Raw genomic sequence first — 16,829 nt, forward strand, 5'->3', positions numbered from 1 at the left:
CCCGTGCACCATTTGGCAGTATCAGTTGTTGTCATGAGCTAGAGGCTTTTGATGCTCTTTTTATTACTTGCAAGCAGATATTTTATTATTGTTCTAATCACGTAGCTATATCACAATATAAACAACAAAGTATATCAAATACTTTATATATATATTATATATACATTTATATTATAATTATATTATTTACATAATAATTTATATTATCATTTATATAATTTACAAATGTATATTATCATTATATTATTTATATCATAATTTATATTATAATTATATTATATATATTATATTTAGGCATTTATCAGACGCGTTTATCCAAAGCGACTCACTAATGAGGACAACACAAGAAATCAATTGTAGTATTAAAACAACTGCAATCAGATCCAAAACTAAAAGCTAAAACTGTATAAATACTATACACATAAAAAAAAGAATCAATGGAAAACTAAAAATAAAGTTCAATCAATTAAATTATTAAAGAACAAAATGTAAAATAGTATCAAACATAAGTATAAAAGCCTACAATATATATATATATATATATATATCCATAGTAAACAGAGACTTGTTTAATTAGGTTGAGATTATTGGACATAGTCATATTAAAGTGTTTTAAAATTTGGGGATCATGTTACATAATTCGGCTGAATGGTATGTAATAAAGTGCCACTGTGCTCCATCATTCATCATTTTCAAAAAGTTTTTTTTTTTTTTTTTTTTGATCTGGGGATTTCAAACTGGGTGTTCGAGGAGTTCCAGGGAGTTGCAATGGGTGCTAGGGGGTTTGTGGACATAAACACATAACTTGCAAATGAATTAATGAAATAGATTTCCAATAATAATATACAATTATTAAAATAAACAAAATAATAAAAACATCGGACTAGTAAAAACAGCAGATGGTTTGGCGTTGGTCATGGCGCGCCACTGCGCATGCGCACCAACACTCCGCGTACCTCATCTCTGTGCTGCTGCCCAGCCTCCAAACGAGCTGCGAGCCACTGGGATTACCACACGCTAGCCCTTCTCTTGAAGACCCCGAGTGAGTAGTTTACTAAGTTTGTATTTAAACAGAGCGTTTTGGCATAGTAATACGGATTTCATGTCAGTATTTTAATAGAGATCGCGTTCAATCAGTGAATCTCACGAGAAGCCGTTAGCGGGTGGCTAGTTGTTTTCAACAAAGCGACAGGACAACAAAGCATCGCTGATATAACTTGGCCAGATTAACTTGTTTACCTGCTAAGCCGTTGTATTCATCTTTAGTAATTCATAATCTATATTTCTGTATATTATGTTTGGGGGTGAGTCAATAACGTGGTCTTGGGAAGGTGTTGAGGTGGTCAGTGTGGATGCTAACTCGGCTAGCCAGCTGCAGCTGCGCGCCATCTTTACGTGAGCGAGTGCCTGTGCTAAAGCTAATCAGCTGCTTCGTTCAGCGCGCCCGCGCTATTTCCCTCCAACACACGCACAAATACAACAGGAGGCCATTTATTTCGTGAATATGCTACCTGATGGTTATATTTCTGGACGGAGGCTGTTTGAATATAAAAGCTGTTGAAAACAGTTCAGGTTGATTAATTGCTTTCATAGTCGTGGCATGTGTGCAGCAGTTAGATGAGAATGAATATAATGTTGGATATTGCCGTCAAGGTTTTTATACTTTGTTAGTAAATGTGTGTGTGTGTGTGTGTGTGTGTGTGTGTTTGTTTGTGTGTGTGTGTGTTTTTTAAAGAGGTAACTTTTATTTGAAAATAATTAAGTGGACCCTAGATCAAGCTGCCGGTCTAGGTCCACTTAATTTTTCCAAATAAAGTTACCTCTCTTTAATTTTTTTTTTTATTAAAACACACACGGTAATGCTGCGACTGATGCTGTCGTTTCAAACAGCTTCACACACGTGCATTTATTATGGTTAGCCGATGTAAACGAGTAGTTGTAACCGTTAACACCTTTCTGTCATCATTAACTCGTTCTCAGGGTGTTCCAAACCTATATGATTTTTTTTCTTCTCAAGAAATAGTCACCATTACCTTTATTGTATGGTCACTAAGACTGTAATTCTTTTATATACGTTTGTAAGTCACGCAGGCTTGCAACAACAAGAAAATGAAATCACAACTGAAGTTTCTTAAGTAAATGCTTGCAGGGATGGATTTGAAGTAGGATATTATTTGACATGTCAACAATGGAAACCACCATAGTTTCCAGCTCAGAATGAAAGTCGTGTTATTACCTGTCAGCGAATGTATTAATAGCTCAGTTTTTCACAGATGGGATTCTTTACAAATTGAGACACTTTTTTTTGTTTTGTTTTGGGGGAGAGTGGTCTGGCATGACATGAAAGTACACCGTATGTATTTCCTAAATGCGTGGTGGCTGGGTAGATTATGTATTTGCTCAAAAATTGGCAACACAGCACAGAATAAAAGATGTGTTCCTGCTTTCACTTCATTGTGCCTTAAAGAGTTTTTTATTTTATTTTTTTATGCAGTTGGCGTATTGTTTGTCTTAATTTTAAACCGCATAATGCTTTATTACTTATGTCATGTTTCTTGTTTTTAGAGGTCAAAGGTCGGGTACTGCAGTGGGATGCAGTCCTTCTCGGATGACTGAAGAGCTCTAAGAGAGAGAAACTGAACAGCATAAAGAGAAAGCACATTGAAAATCAAAAATAAGTCTGCCTGTGCAGAATAATAAAGACCCCTTCCCCATTAAGCTGTTTTTCCCCTTGTTGCCAAAATGTCAGCGGTCACTTCAGCAAACCCAGAAGCTCCTGCAGTCACCAACCCTCCTCCCCCTGAGGTGACCAACCCTACCAAACCCGGCCGCAAGACTAACCAGCTGCAGTACATGCAAAATGTAGTTGTCAAGACACTGTGGAGGCACCAGTTTGCATGGCCTTTCTACCAGCCTGTTGATGCCATTAAACTTGGTCTTCCGGTGAGTGTATGTGATGGATAAGGTTTGGTGACATGACTGAAGGTGGCTGTCTTACTATACATCATTTTGAATAAATAGGTTCTTCTAAAGGGTTAGTTTATTCGCCTTTGTTTTACTCGCCCTCAAAGCATCCTAGGTCTGTGTGACACTCTTCTTTCAGACGAATTCAATCAGAGTTATATTAAAAATTGTCCTGGCCCCTCCAAGCCTTTCAATGGGGGAAGCAGGTGTTTGTGTCAACAGTTTAGAAGACGTTAAATAAAGTGCGTGTATCCGTAATAAAGCTAAATGACATTCACGAATTAGAAGAACAAAACAAGGATTTATAAAGAGAAATTGAAAATTTCAATATAAGCCAAAAGGAGACAGGTTTTAGTTTGCTTCTGGATTTCTCAGTGGTGTGTGTGTGCAAGGCATACGTCCTACATAATCCACGCAACACAGTAAGAGAGAAGTGAGAGAAAAAAGTGTTTATTACATTTGAAATATGGATATTTATCTTACAAAAATGCAAGGATTTGGTACAGGAGACCTTTATTCTCCCCCCGGAGCCATTTGAGGGACAATTTATTATGGATACACACACTTTATTTCACGTGTTCTGAACTGTTGACAACCGATTCCCGCTTACCCCCATTTAAAGACTTTGAGCAACCAGTACTGTTTTTAATATAACTCTTGATTGGATTCATCTAAAAGAAGTCAAATACACCTAGGAAGATTTGTGGGTGAGTAAAACACATGCTATTTTTCATTTTTCATGGAACTAACCCTTTAATTGAGTTTTCCTTTGAGAATGAGAGTTTGTCACTTAGTTGATCCTGTTTGGTTTGATGTTAAAATTTGACATTGAAGCTTTGGTTTGTTTGAAAGACTTACTCCTTTTTTTTTATGTTTGTGTGTGTGTGTCCAGGACTATCACACGATCATAAAGAATCCAATGGACATGGGCACCATCAAGAAAAGACTGGAGAATGTGTACTACTGGAGTGCAAGCGAGTGTATGCAGGATTTCAACACAATGTTCACAAACTGTTATATTTACAACAAGGTATGGCTTGGCACAGTCTGGTTTAAAACTCACTGTTATAAGACTATACATGTTTTGAGGAGAGAATGCTTTGGCAAATGTAATTCTTTTTCTTCCTTGTTTGTTTTCTCAGCCAACAGATGACATTGTGTTAATGGCACAAGCATTAGAGAAGATCTTCCTTCAGAAGGTGGCCCTGATGCCTCAGGAGGAGGTTGAGCTTCTTCCTCCTCCTCCCAAGGGCAAAGGGCGCAAACCTGCAGGGCCTGGTAAAAATTAAATAGTCTGCATGACGTATTGATCATTACATTCTGCATTAACGCATTAGCAGAAAACTAATCATTATTTTTCTAATCATATAGACGCAGGTCAGCAGGACGGATCTGTCTCTTCTGGCTCGCCCACTTCTGTTTTCCCTGGTGCCACTTCACCGAGTTCACAGACAGCAGTCGTATCCCCAGCTCCAGTGCCCATCATCACCCCTGTCTTACCAGCTGTGCAGAACACAACCACTGCCGCCATGATACCCGGCATGCCTCCGTCGCAACCCAATCTCAAAGTAAGTTGCCGGACCTTTCAGAATATCACTTGATATAAATCCACTGACATTGCCTCACCATCGGCTTTGTGTCTCCCCATGTGTGTGATGTTTTTTGTTCCTAGAAGAAGGGGGTGAAGAGGAAAGCAGACACAACCACCCCTACTACCTCTGCCATCACCGCCAGCAGGAGCCAGTCGCCCACCCCTCTTTCAGAAGGCAAACAGGGCAAAGTGGCATCCAGGCGAGAGAGCACCGGTCGCCCCATCAAACCCCCTAAAAAGGATTTTGAGGATGGTGAACTAGGTGTATACGGTAGCAAAAAGGGCAGGCTTTCAGAGCAGCTCAAGTACTGCGAGGTCATCCTTAAAGAAATGCTTTCAAAAAAGCACGCTGCATACGCCTGGCCTTTTTACAAGCCTGTTGACGCCGAGGCTCTCGAGCTACACGACTACCATGAAATAATCAAACACCCCATGGACTTGAGCACAGTGAAAGTATGTTGAGTTTGCACAAAAATGTATAATGTCTTGATTTTTCTTGTTTTGTCACAAGGAACTGCTTCGGCTAGTTTTTGAATCAATTTTTATTTATTTATTTGCTTGCAGAAAAATATTGACAGTCGAGAGTACCAAGATGCGCAGAGTTTTGCTACAGATGTCAGATTAATGTTCTCAAATTGTTACAAGTACAACCCACCTGATCACGAGGTGGTTGCTATGGCCAGAAAGCTGCAGGTCTGTTCCTCCCCATTATTTTGGCAGTATCTGTTTAATTTCTTTATTTAAAAGATTGCATTTTTTAATGACATTGTCTTTTTATCTCTTAGGATGTGTTTGAAATGCGTTTTGCAAAGATGCCCGATGAGCCAGTGGAGGTGGCCGGGGCAGGCGGTGTAGGCGGGGCCGGTGTGGTCAGTAAGAGTACTGTCAGCAGTGAGAGCAGTGGCGACTCCTCCACCTCTGACAGCTCCGACTCCGAGGAGGAGAGGGCCACCCGGCTCGCCGAGCTGCAGGAACAGGTGGGTGCGGAACAGGTGGGTTTCAAAACAAGGACCAAGTACCCTTAACCTCTCCAGTCTCAGAGATGTTCTCTGACCTGTGTCAGCCTTTCTGATTCTCCTTTTCACTCCATACCCACACGCCTGTTTCAATCAGTGTTCATGCTCTGAAGGACCTGGAAGGGCTTCCACTTAAAATAACCCCTCCTTTCTTTCACAGCAAGCACTTCTGTTTTCATATTGTGTTTACTTGTATGTAGAGCTGTGTTTTAGCCCTCTACCGCAACCAGTTGCATATATTGCTTTGCATTAAATCCTAGAATGCCTAAATATAGATCTAGTAGTATTTTTTTGTGGCTTTGTTTCTGTCTCATTGGAGTTCTATATCATACTTTCTTCCCTTGCCATTTTCTTTACCAGTGTATCTCTTTGGAGCACCCCATTGGTAGCAGACAGGGGATAAAAAACGGGTGCACCAAGAATAATCAGGTGATTTTACTTTTCATTTCCCTGTCCCTGCCTATGAACACTGTTTAATAACTGTACAGTTGCTTTCATTATTTGTGTTAGATAGTCAAGCATATGGTATGGATTGTGAGATCAGCGGTAGAGGGTTAAAAGCAGCAGAAAAATATTGGCTTTGTTGGGTGGTGTTGGGAAACCAGCCATGTGTGTTTAGGATGGAAGTGCTGAACGTTTTGGGAATTAATATATAATAGGGTTGGGTGTGTGCTTGTGGAGTGTGTGTGTGTGTGTATGTTGGCTTTCTTTGCATTTAGACAAACTCTTGCTAGTTCCAGAAACAGTAAGAAGCCCTAACTGCCCATCATCTACATTTTATAACTTAAATGTGAGCTTTATATGTGTGTATTCATAAGATTGAGACCCTGGTCTGGTGATATTCTTTAATGTTTACCTTGGCTTTATTGTTAATAGGGAATGTCGCAACGTAATGGAGATCCTGATTATCTGTGTATTATAACAATGTTATTGCCCATATCAATTTGGCAATTTGGAGTCATAATTAGTAAAAAGTAGATGCATTGCTAGACCCAATGCATTTTTATTAGTTTTTTTAAATGCAACTGTTTAACTTCCAGGTGTAAAGGGCAGACTTGCTTCTAAAACCTTGTACTATTCTTGATATTTCTTTCAGTTGGTTTCATTCTGAAATGCACTCCATTCTTGGAATCACAGATAACACCAGGCATGAATGATTTTTGGGTGTCCAGCGTGTAAAAAAGAATTTGGGAAGATGTCATTTAATTTATAATACTTATTACTACTACTGTTATTGTTACTATTATTATACTGTTATAATTATACTATTATTAGTAGTACTTTATTGCAGTAAGGGCAGTTGTTTTGCATATTTTTGTTCTACAGTTGAATACATTTTTCCTTTGGCACTGAAAAACCAAAATGAATGTAGTCTTTGGTTCTCTTTGATAACCAAATATAAATGTCATGTACAATGTGATACTTTGCCTGACTTTGAGCGGATCCCTAACACCCCTTTCTTGGCTCTCCCCAGCTGAAAGCTGTCCATGAACAGTTAGCTGCTCTTTCTCAGGCCCCTGTAAGTAAACCAAAGAAAAATAAAGAGAAGAAAGAAAAAGACAAGAAAAAGAAAGAGAACAAGCACAACAAATCTAAGCCAGAGGAGAAAGTCAAGCCAGGACAGCCACCGAAACCAGCTCAGCAGAAAAAGGGTCCTGCCAGAAAGGCTAACAGCACTGTTCCAGGCAACAGGTTTGAATGTTTTTTTTTTCCTTCATTATTAATTAATTTTTTTCTGGATTTCTGTTCTGGAGTCTAAAACAATCAATTAAGGTCTAAGTGGTTTCTGCTGTATGGATTGAACCTTCACAGGCAACCAAAGAAGGGTGGCAGAGGGCCAGGCTACGAGTCTGACGAGGAGATGTGTCTCCCCATGACGTATGATGAGAAACGGCAGCTGAGCCTCGACATCAACCGGCTGCCCGGAGAGAAGTTGGGCAGGGTGGTCCACATTATTCAATCCAGAGAGCCTTCACTGAGGGATTCCAACCCTGACGAAATCGAAATAGATTTTGAGACGCTCAAACCTTCCACTTTGCGTGAGCTGGAGCGATACGTCAAGTCCTGTTTACAGAAGAAGCAGAGGAAACCTCCACGTAAGTGCACACTCTTGGCCTACACACACAGAGCTAAATGCCAGACTGCACTGCTGTCACTATATAGGTCATCAAAATATGGTAACTATCTGACTTTATGTTTTGAATTCTTTTCTTCTATTTAAAACTTATGTTTTTATTAGCATCACTAAATTTGTCGGTAATCAACTTGCATTCGGTTTGTTTCACAAATGTTTCCTGTGTTTTGGTATGCAAATATGGATTTGGTTCAGTTCTTTAACTGCTGTGTCTCTCTGTTTGCTCTCAGAGAAAGGAGGCTCAGGCCCCTCTCGGCTCAGCGGCAGCAGCAGTTCTTCAGGCTCGGGCAGCAGCAGCTCCAGTGGCTCCACTTCAGATAGCAGTGACTCTGACTGAACACTTTTTCTTTCCTTTTTTTTTTTCTTTTTTTTTTTTAACATTGTATGCAGTCAAGGTTGTTTCCCCTCTGAGACTTTTTATACGAAAGAGAAAGAAAAGAGACAATAAAAATGCATCATGTCAGAGTTTTTATTTTTTTTGGAAATGTCATGAAGAAAATTACAGCTAAAAAAAGCTAACTAATAAGTTGCTTTTTAATTCCACTGACTCTGAAAGGGATGTCCAAACCTAAAACTGCAAGGAGAGGAAGTCCTGAAGCATATTTTATAGTTCAAATTCTCTTCCCCCGGGGTCCTGGTAATGTTGTACGTTACCCCTGCAAACTTAAGCCATCCCATCTCAATAGAAAAAGCGGGAAAACTCACACTGTTCTCTTCTGATTTTACGTCTGTTGTATTTATTGTTTTTTTTATTTTTTATTTTATTTTTTTTTTATAATATTGTTTTTGCTGTGGCCTCATTTTTCCCCATTGGGCGCTGTGCCATTGATCTATTATTCCTTCTTTTTTTTTATGTCCTCTCAAACTGAAAAGTGTGTCGATGAAAATCATGCCTTTCTTAAAAAAAAAAGTCACAACACTTATAGGTAGTATGGGGAACAGATGGCTTTAATTAGGCATAACAAACTCTAATTTGGCCATTTTTATAGATGTAGAACAATATTAAAACAGAATCCTATACTCTCCAGGTAATAAATATATGGTTTAGGAAAATATTTTGATGGGAATTAAGCAGATTTGGTTGTTTTTTTTAAAGGATGCTTTACAATGATGTGGACATGTAAATCAGTAAGCTGGAACACATGCGGACTTCATGTCTTATTAAGCCTTGGTCAGCAATAAATACCCAGATTTCCAAGTAGTCACACCTGTGACTGGCATTTTTACATCAGATAACTTTAGATAAGTCTAGAAGTGTTGGTGACATGGATGTTGACACCTGGAATCAGTAAATGTCATTTGTCTTGATCTTTACTGCCATGTTGTGATAATGCTAATTATGCGTTTCTTAATTTTTATTTCAAGTGTTTTGGCAATGATAGTAAATCACGCAGTCTTCCTCTTCTCACTCTCTTGCAAAATTGATTCATGAATGTAATCATCATTAGATCTTATGAATAGTACGCAATTCCAATCAGTTGGGTTACAAACAAGTTTTCCTTTATAAAGTCCCCCACCATTCCTCTGTGGATTGCTTTACTATCCAATATCTGTTAGAATAACTGTGTTTGATTTCTGAAGTGTAAGATATTGTAATGTCCTCTCTGATGACCTTCTTTTTTTATGTTAAGTTGTAAAGGGATCTGGTATTCATTTCATTTTCAAATACTTTTGGTTCATGGATAGGTGTTTGTTTTGAACACTTCTGGGACATAATTGCAGGATTGTTTAATTTTGACAGCCAAAATTCATGAGGGACATGTATCCTTCAGATTAATTAAAACACTAATAGACATAGTCATAACATAATTATTTTAAGATGAAAAATGCTATTATTGATTTTACCCTCGGTCTCTGGATGTACACGACTGCAAAACCTCCCCAAGTCATTTCTGAGTGTCTGACACAACTATTGATCAAGTCCTATCTGGATTCTAAGAATGATTTCTTTTAGAGACGGACTGAAAAGAAGAAGAAAAAAAAGACTGTATAGATATATAAATATACAACTTAATTTCATTTTAGGCCCTGATTTTAAAAGAAAGTTCCTTTATATTTAAAACAAAGTTTACTTTTTATCTTTGACATGCATGCTGATTTATTGTATTTTTCTTAAAAAAAAATCTGAGCTATTTATAGTTGTAAATGTCAGTTGTGGAAACAACAAAATCAAGAATACAGTGCGAGTAGATTTAGGCTTATACAGGCCAGAGGGTTGGGTTGGAGGCAGTGATAGAGAGGCTAAAATTTGTTGTACTTGCCTACCTTGAATGTCTTGTACATGGGGTACTTTTCTTCTTTCGTAAAATAAATGACAAAATGCCTTTTATTTTGTGTTTACTTTCAATTTTTGCTCATTTGTTTTAATGTGGACATGCCTTGTTTTGCAGTTTAGTTTAATTATTCAAAGCTGATCATTTGATTAGTTCTAAAATAGAACAGAACAATATGAAACTACATGGATCGTCTGATATTTGGTTAAAACTATTCGAATCTTGTTCCATGACAGAAGTGTCATCATGCGACCACTGTACTACCACCTCTGACCATTAGATGGTAGCAGTGTCATTTCTGCTAGATTCTGGTAGGATAACTAGTTTCACTGTAATGTTACAAATTATTATTAAAGTAGTTTTATAATAATCCTCCAAAAATAACTATAGTGTTAGAGTCTTCTTTCCTTGAGTGATGTCACATCTATTTCAGTTCCTATAAGTAGGTTTCACCAGCTCATATACACAAGGGAGTAACAGAAGTGATACTGGCTCTATCATTTATTCAGTTACACGTGTATACTGTGCGTTCTTAGTGTTTATAGTCACTTTCTGAGGAGAGAACATGTGACCTTGTTGCTGCAGTGTTTAGAACATGGTATCCAGTAACACAATACTGCAGAAACCAAGATGGATCAATGCTTTGAGTCTTGTGACAGCTACTCAAATCTGCCTCAGAAAGCCATCTTTCATCCTGAATGTGCTTTAGCCAGTTTTTATATTGGTCCCAGGGCAAAATAGTCATCAGAACATATATGTCTCATATGTAAATACGTTCACTGAGGTAAATTGAGGGGCCCCACAAAATTGGAGTGAGAATTTTATGTTACTATGTTTTATGAATAAAAAGAGGATATGTATTTGAATTGCACATGTGCTGTATACATTACTTGACACACATGTTAAGCTGATCAAGACTAAATTACATGATTGAAGTCTCCCAGGAATCTTCTCAAACCTCCACAAAAGTAGTAGGACTGCATAGTAATATCAAAAATAATGTGAGATAATGTACATTTTCTTCACATGTTCGCATTTATTCTGCTGTCTATCTACAGAATTTTATGAATAGTGATAAAAAAGGCTTTCGGGTCGTTATTTTAGTGAGACCGACCCTCTCCTCCTCCTCACACGTGGACGAGCGCGACCGGAACCTAGATGCGACCGCGCGCGCGTTCCCGCCTGCTGCTCGCCCGCTCTCACGGCTCCGGCGAGCGGAGAAATCAAAACACTCTAACCATCTCTTCACAGAGAGATGAACTGACACAACCGAGAAACCATCGCGGCTCAACGGATGACTGTCCGGCTCTAAAACCTCGCGGCGTTTCTCTTTCTGTGGAAGTGAAAGGAGCGGGACGAACAACAGTTTTCGAGTTGAATACGCCAGAGTTTGTGGGTTTTCGCTGTGCGCTTTGATATTTCCCACAAGAAGTTTTAAAAACAAGTTTGGACCGGATTCTGTTTGGAGAGGCGCAATCTTCTCAAAACTACAAAACATGGATCTATTCCTTATTTTAACGGTAAAACTTTGATTAACCATCCGAATTAGCGTGTAACAGCTGCTTTACAGTCTTTTCCAGGATTTCTTGTATAGGAAAATATCTATTGTTGTCCGGAGAGACACTTTTCTTTCTTTTTTTGCTGTGACAGGACGCGTTTACAGAGCCAAATATGTCAGTCCACGATGAAGAGGAGGAAACTCGTCTGATTCTCTGAGGGGAAAACACATCTAAGTCATATTTTAACATTTTACTGCGCGCTATAATAACTGGATTATTTCGTCATACAAAGTCCTGTATAGCTCTTTAAAAAAGTTGTTAAGCGTAACGTTACATCACTGCTAAGAGCGTTCTCACGCAATTGACCCAAGGCTTTTTAGTGCCCTTTGGACTAACAGAGGAACTGGGACATTTTCACGTCAGCTTTATCTTGGTACGTTCGCCAGTGTGCCAGATATACAGTTTTTATTTTTGCCAATATTCTGCATTGTTCCTGTCAATATGGAGGAGTGGAGACAGTGCGGTCGCTGGTTGATAGACTGTAAGGTTTTGCCCCACAACCATCGGGTCGTTTGGCCCTCAGCGGTGGTGTTCGACCTGGCCCAGGCGCTCAGAGATGGGGTGCTTCTGTGCCAGATGCTGCACAATCTGTCTCCTGGATCCGTGGACCTAAAGCAGATCAACTTCAGGCCTCAGATGTCACAGGTAAGTTAATGTTCATCTCTGGGGTTTAATGGCTGTATTTTAATGCGTGTCTCATATGCAGGAATGATTGATGATAGCTTTGACAGCCGGAGAATTGACATTGTTCCCAGTGGTTGCCACTCTGATTCTTATCAACAGGGGTCGTTGTCGAGCATGAATGGATGCGCAATTACAAATAGAACTGTCATAATCGATTAATCGAAAATGTTATCTGAACTAAACCTTTTGATGTTTTATAGTGTCATACGCATTGTTTAAGTTGTTGAAATCATATCCTGGAACGTTTAAATATAATGTTATGGTCTCACAAACTGCAAGTAGTTGAATGCAAAGCACACAGGTGTCTTTTAAGCTTTCTATAGGTAATAGCACGTACATATTAATAGCTGAACATTCGTTTCTATCACTGTGCATACTGCATAGAGTATGTACAGTATGAGACTGATCATTTGAAAGTAAGTATCTGAGGCTGTGCAGGGTTTAAAGGTGAATGTTAAGGAAGGGCCAAGGCTCTTATCTCTGTAAACATAAACCAGGAAAAGCAGCAAGTTCTTCGTGGGTTTCAGGAATGTGGCTCTCAGCCAGTGCTCTTTGTGAAGGAATGTGTGGCAAAGGCAGTTTCTACCTATAAATATGACTTGGCTGAGAAGCATGATGTAGCCATTTGTAAGTGTTGAATGTTTTGAGAGGTTTTGAACTAACGTCCCACTGTGTCTCCCACCCCTTCAGCATGTCTTGTCAGTGTTGAATTGGGTTTCTGTCCCGAAATTCTGAAGCTCATTTTAATAGACTAAAACTCAGAGATGAGTTTGCATGGAGTAGCATTTACTGCGAGTCGCTCTGAGACACAGAAAACACCAATTTTTAAAAAGATGCCTTAAAATGGTGATTTAAATAGTTTTTTGGTTACAGGACTCCTGCACACTCATCCTTTACAGATGCAGTTTTAATCTAAAATATTTGTTGATTTAAAAAAGTAAAGAAAACAACCCTTTTACTAATGCAAATCTATCTTTTCACTGCAAACCTGGACCAGAAATATGCTCAGCAAAAAGATAAAGAGATTTATAGCCTTCTTTCACTGACCATGGCATGATTTTTACCTGTACAGATGTTGTCCTATGACTGTTTAGCTGTGTCACCCAGTGCTTGTAGGCTTTTGTTTAAGCTGTTATTTCTGAGGCAGACGTTGGGACCTTAGATCCTCCCACAACAGTAGCTTCCTCAGCATGGAAGGGTTTTGTGTGGTATTATGTTGTGATAAATTGGTTAAAAGGGAGATCTGGCCGCACAATGGAAGCTCTGATTTATATGCAGCAAAGGTCACTGTGTGCTTTGATACACAGTGGTTGTTAATTTACTACCTCCATTAAATCAGGATGAAGTGATTATGTGGGCTGTTTGTGGTGGATGTTCATCGATACCGAAGTTTCTGCTGTTCTGCATGCTTCACGTGTTCCTCGTTTTAGTGCAGTAGGCCATTTAATAATCACATTCTTGTGATTCGCTGTCACTTATAAACACCTGTTATACCGGTAAAGACTGGAAGGACAGCTTCAGGTGTTAGTTAACAGACAAGTGTTTCCAGAATTTTAGTCAGCTTACACTTTGTCTATGCCCACATTACAGTACTGTTGGTATCAGCCACACAGAGCCATGCTTTTCCTGTCTCTCAGATAATAACTGTTTACCTCACATGCCTATGAATGTTTTATTTGTCTGTGGAGTGCAAGGGGACTTGCTCCCTTCTCTGTGGAATGAGTACTCTTCAAATCAGTGCCTGTGTATTTCGAGAAGATGAATTCCAGTGTCTGACTGAAAGGTTGTTTTAATAGATTAGCTCACCGAAAAATGAAAATGTTGCCATTATTTTTTTATCATTCATGTTGTTCCAAATATGTATGCTGCTTTTTTTTTTTGTAGGAAACACAAATGTCATAAAAATGTTCATATTACTATTGCTAAATATGCTATATTTAATGCTGAAGCTATATGTAAAAACAAGCTTTTGTGTGAGCGACATACCCAAGTCACATCTAACACAAACTTCAACTTATAAAATAGCATGTCACATTCACTTATTACACACACAAACAATCACTGTTTTGAAAGAGCTCTGTAAAGATACTTCAGAAATGTCTACTTTTTTAAAAATCTGGTTTTGAATGACATGGAGATGAGCAAATATAAATAATGACCCCGTTATTTGTTTTTGGGTAAACTATCCCTTTAAAAAGTAATTTATTAAAGTATTTATGTAGGAATATTGTTAACTGGTATTATTACTTACTGGATTGTGTATTTAACTCTGTGTATTTCACTGTATTTAGGCTGTATTTATTTATTTTTTAATAATACTATAATGTAAAATAATTTAGCATTTTGATAAAGTGTAGCCATGAACACAATACATTGAAGTGTATCTGATTTCTCAGGAGGAGGGGCAGTTCTTTTCCTCTGGCTCTGTCAGACAGACATAGCTTGGTGGGTTTTGAATTTTTTAATATTCTTCCCCACTTTTATGTACCTCGGGTGGTTGGTTGCAACTAATACCTTAGAGGTGATTCAGGTGCCAGTAGTGAGACTGTGTGTGTGTACTTGCATGCACTACCTGTGTGTTTAGTTTCCATCACCTCCAGCTCGACCCTGGGACTGTCTTGGGACTTCAGTCTTAACTGTGAGATCTGGCCCCTTTCTCTCCAGGGCTTTGGGGAATTTGCAATATCTGTTGTTTCCTCTTAGAAAATTCAGCCTGTCTTTCAGCACGTACACAGGTTAGAGAGAAAGAGAAACGAGTCATTGCTCACTGTTGCACTTTTATGCATTTTATTGTACTCCCCATTTGCCTTTAACAGCCTATTCATTTTAGCTGTTTTTAGATAAGTTCTTTCTCATAACTCTTGTATTTCTAGAGCACGGAAATTGTATTTCATCTTTGCGATATTGTTGCTCTGATTTATTACACGTAACGCCCCCCCCCCCCCCCTCTCATACACTTTTGCTTTCTCCTTCAGCCAAAATCTCATACAAGTTACATTTGTTTTCAGACACTGACCACACTTCCTGGCCTCTGGCATCTGTTGGAGGTCTCTTTGTGCTGGACCCTTTTTTTATCATTGTGGACTTGAGTGGAATTATTTAAACAAGCTGAAAGAGCAGCATGAAGTTCAAATGCACTAGCATAAAACATCATCACAATAATAATGCATTTATAATAGAGAATATGGTCTTTGATGATTAAACTTCGAAACAAAAGTGAATGGAGATGTAGCATAATGGCAGGGTAAGCGACTGGAGTGTATGGAGGCAGGCTTCATTGCTGCTAGTTCTTAAATAAAAAAAGACCATCAGCCTGTAAGGATTAATTTGGAGGCATTTATGATGCTCAATTCACAAAGCTGCATTATACTAAATGATCAGAGCCTAGCATTTCAGAAGGGATGCTCCTAAATTCAGTATAAGAACCAGTTTTTTCTGAGGCGGAAAGGTGGATATGATGCGAGGTCAGCTTTTTTCTCTCACTTGGTTAATTTAATGTATAAGCATGGCCTTTCTCTGAACTTTGACCCCTGGCAGCTGGGTGCAAGTAATTTCATCAATAAAGCTTCTTAGGGACACTTCCTGCTCCATGCAGCTGTGACCAACTTCATCAGAGAAAGTGAATAGGATTGTAAAAGGGTTGGAAATATGAGACTACTCAGTTAAATTACTATATACTCAAATCCACTTTATTTGCAGAAAAATACAGGTTTCGACAAATACAGTACCGGTCTATGGTTGCCAGGGCTTGATCTTTCATGTCTGTGTGCTTTTGTGATTAATCAGGTTTGTTGGAATGTCTGAAATGGTTTACTCACTGGTTCCTGTTCATTCTTTAGGGATACCGTTTATCAAGCAACAGAGGAAGCAGTCAGTTCACAAGGATTAAGCAAGACCTCACACCATGACCGGACATGTTTTAGGAGACGAGGCTTCACTGTATGTTTCAGCTTGGTAGATTGATCTCATGTCACCCAAGCTGGTGAGGGGATATTAATGCAATTCACGGTAGCTCTGCTAGGCCATATTACTGTTGTTGAGAGGGTGGATCATGTTGAAAAGCACAGGATATATGAAACCTTTTAGAGGAATTCTTATCCAAAAGCACAGTGGGAGGAATTCCAAGAGCATGCAAGATTTATTTATTTTATTTGTGATGGACCAGTTGTGATATTGCCATAATAAAATTCCATAACAATGCTATACATAAGCAATGGGTTATCTCAAGAGTTATTCTTAATAGCTATAAAATTGGAGCTCAGGGAAGAGAAATTATAATTGAGAGACTGAACAGTTGCTTTATGTTTCAAACTCTTGCAGCAGATTATTTCTCATTTTAATGCCCAGATCATTCGGTGGCCTTCAGACTCAGTGCAGCCAGGAGGAGACTGAGTCCCCGCAGGGCTTTGAGACTGCAACTCAATCACAAGTAAGGTTCTGTTCACAAAATGAGATATGAAGTAAAGAGAAACCCACACAACTTATGTTCATAAATGAGGCCCCTTCTGTGAGCAGTTTGTTGTGGAATATTAACACTGATGAGCTGGGGAGTCAGTCTTGACTCTCAGAGCGCATTGAGCCGGGCACGATTACACAGAGCCCAGAGGC

General features: G+C 38.8%; 2 protein-coding genes across 13 annotated transcripts in view; both read left to right on the top strand.

Moving 5' to 3' along the window:
* Nucleotides 1–898: 898 nt before the first annotated feature.
* LOC127941791 (bromodomain-containing protein 3) lies at nucleotides 899–10,034 on the top strand. Of its 7 annotated transcripts, none has more exons than XM_052537195.1 (12): nucleotides 899–1,042; nucleotides 2,566–2,943; nucleotides 3,857–3,994; nucleotides 4,107–4,242; nucleotides 4,336–4,532; nucleotides 4,637–5,008; nucleotides 5,120–5,248; nucleotides 5,341–5,547; nucleotides 5,932–6,000; nucleotides 7,046–7,263; nucleotides 7,384–7,667; nucleotides 7,936–10,034. In XM_052537195.1, the coding sequence occupies exons 2-12, from the start codon at nucleotides 2,743–2,745 to the stop codon at nucleotides 8,040–8,042; spliced, it is 2,058 nt and encodes a 685-aa protein (XP_052393155.1). In that variant the 5' UTR covers nucleotides 899–1,042; nucleotides 2,566–2,742; the 3' UTR covers nucleotides 8,043–10,034. The 7 variants fall into 7 exon arrangements, with proteins under 7 accessions (XP_052393155.1, XP_052393157.1, XP_052393156.1 ...); XM_052537197.1 differs by having other exon boundaries at nucleotides 5,341–5,532; XM_052537196.1 differs by having other exon boundaries at nucleotides 4,640–5,008.
* Nucleotides 10,035–11,108: 1,074 nt separating this feature from the next.
* Nucleotides 11,109–16,829, top strand: part of LOC127941786 (guanine nucleotide exchange factor VAV2) — a 151,677-nt gene continuing 145,956 nt past the window's right edge. For 3 of the 6 annotated variants that reach the window (XM_052537186.1, XM_052537187.1, XM_052537190.1), the window contains exon 1: nucleotides 11,110–12,182. In XM_052537186.1, the coding sequence (XP_052393146.1) occupies nucleotides 11,979–12,182 (204 nt within the window). In that variant the 5' untranslated portion in view covers nucleotides 11,110–11,978. Of the gene's footprint in view, nucleotides 12,183–16,829 lie in introns of all 6 variants that reach the window. The other 3 variants (XM_052537189.1, XM_052537191.1, XM_052537188.1) reach the window with 2 other exon arrangements.

Source organism: Carassius gibelio, chromosome A21 (genome assembly GCF_023724105.1).
Source record: "Carassius gibelio isolate Cgi1373 ecotype wild population from Czech Republic chromosome A21, carGib1.2-hapl.c, whole genome shotgun sequence".
In the NCBI taxonomy this organism is placed as follows: Eukaryota; Metazoa; Chordata; class Actinopteri; order Cypriniformes; family Cyprinidae; genus Carassius; species Carassius gibelio.

Bases quoted from the DNA above. Each gene is read 5' to 3' on its own strand.
- LOC127941791 (XM_052537195.1), top strand. From the start codon at position 2,743: ATGTCAGCGGTCACTTCAGCAAACCCAGAAGCTCCTGCAGTCACCAAC. The intron at 6,001-7,045 runs GTGATTTTACTT...GGCTCTCCCCAG, and splicing joins GGTGCACCAAGAATAATCAG to CTGAAAGCTGTCCATGAACA. The intron at 7,264-7,383 runs GTTTGAATGTTT...GAACCTTCACAG, and splicing joins AGCACTGTTCCAGGCAACAG to GCAACCAAAGAAGGGTGGCA.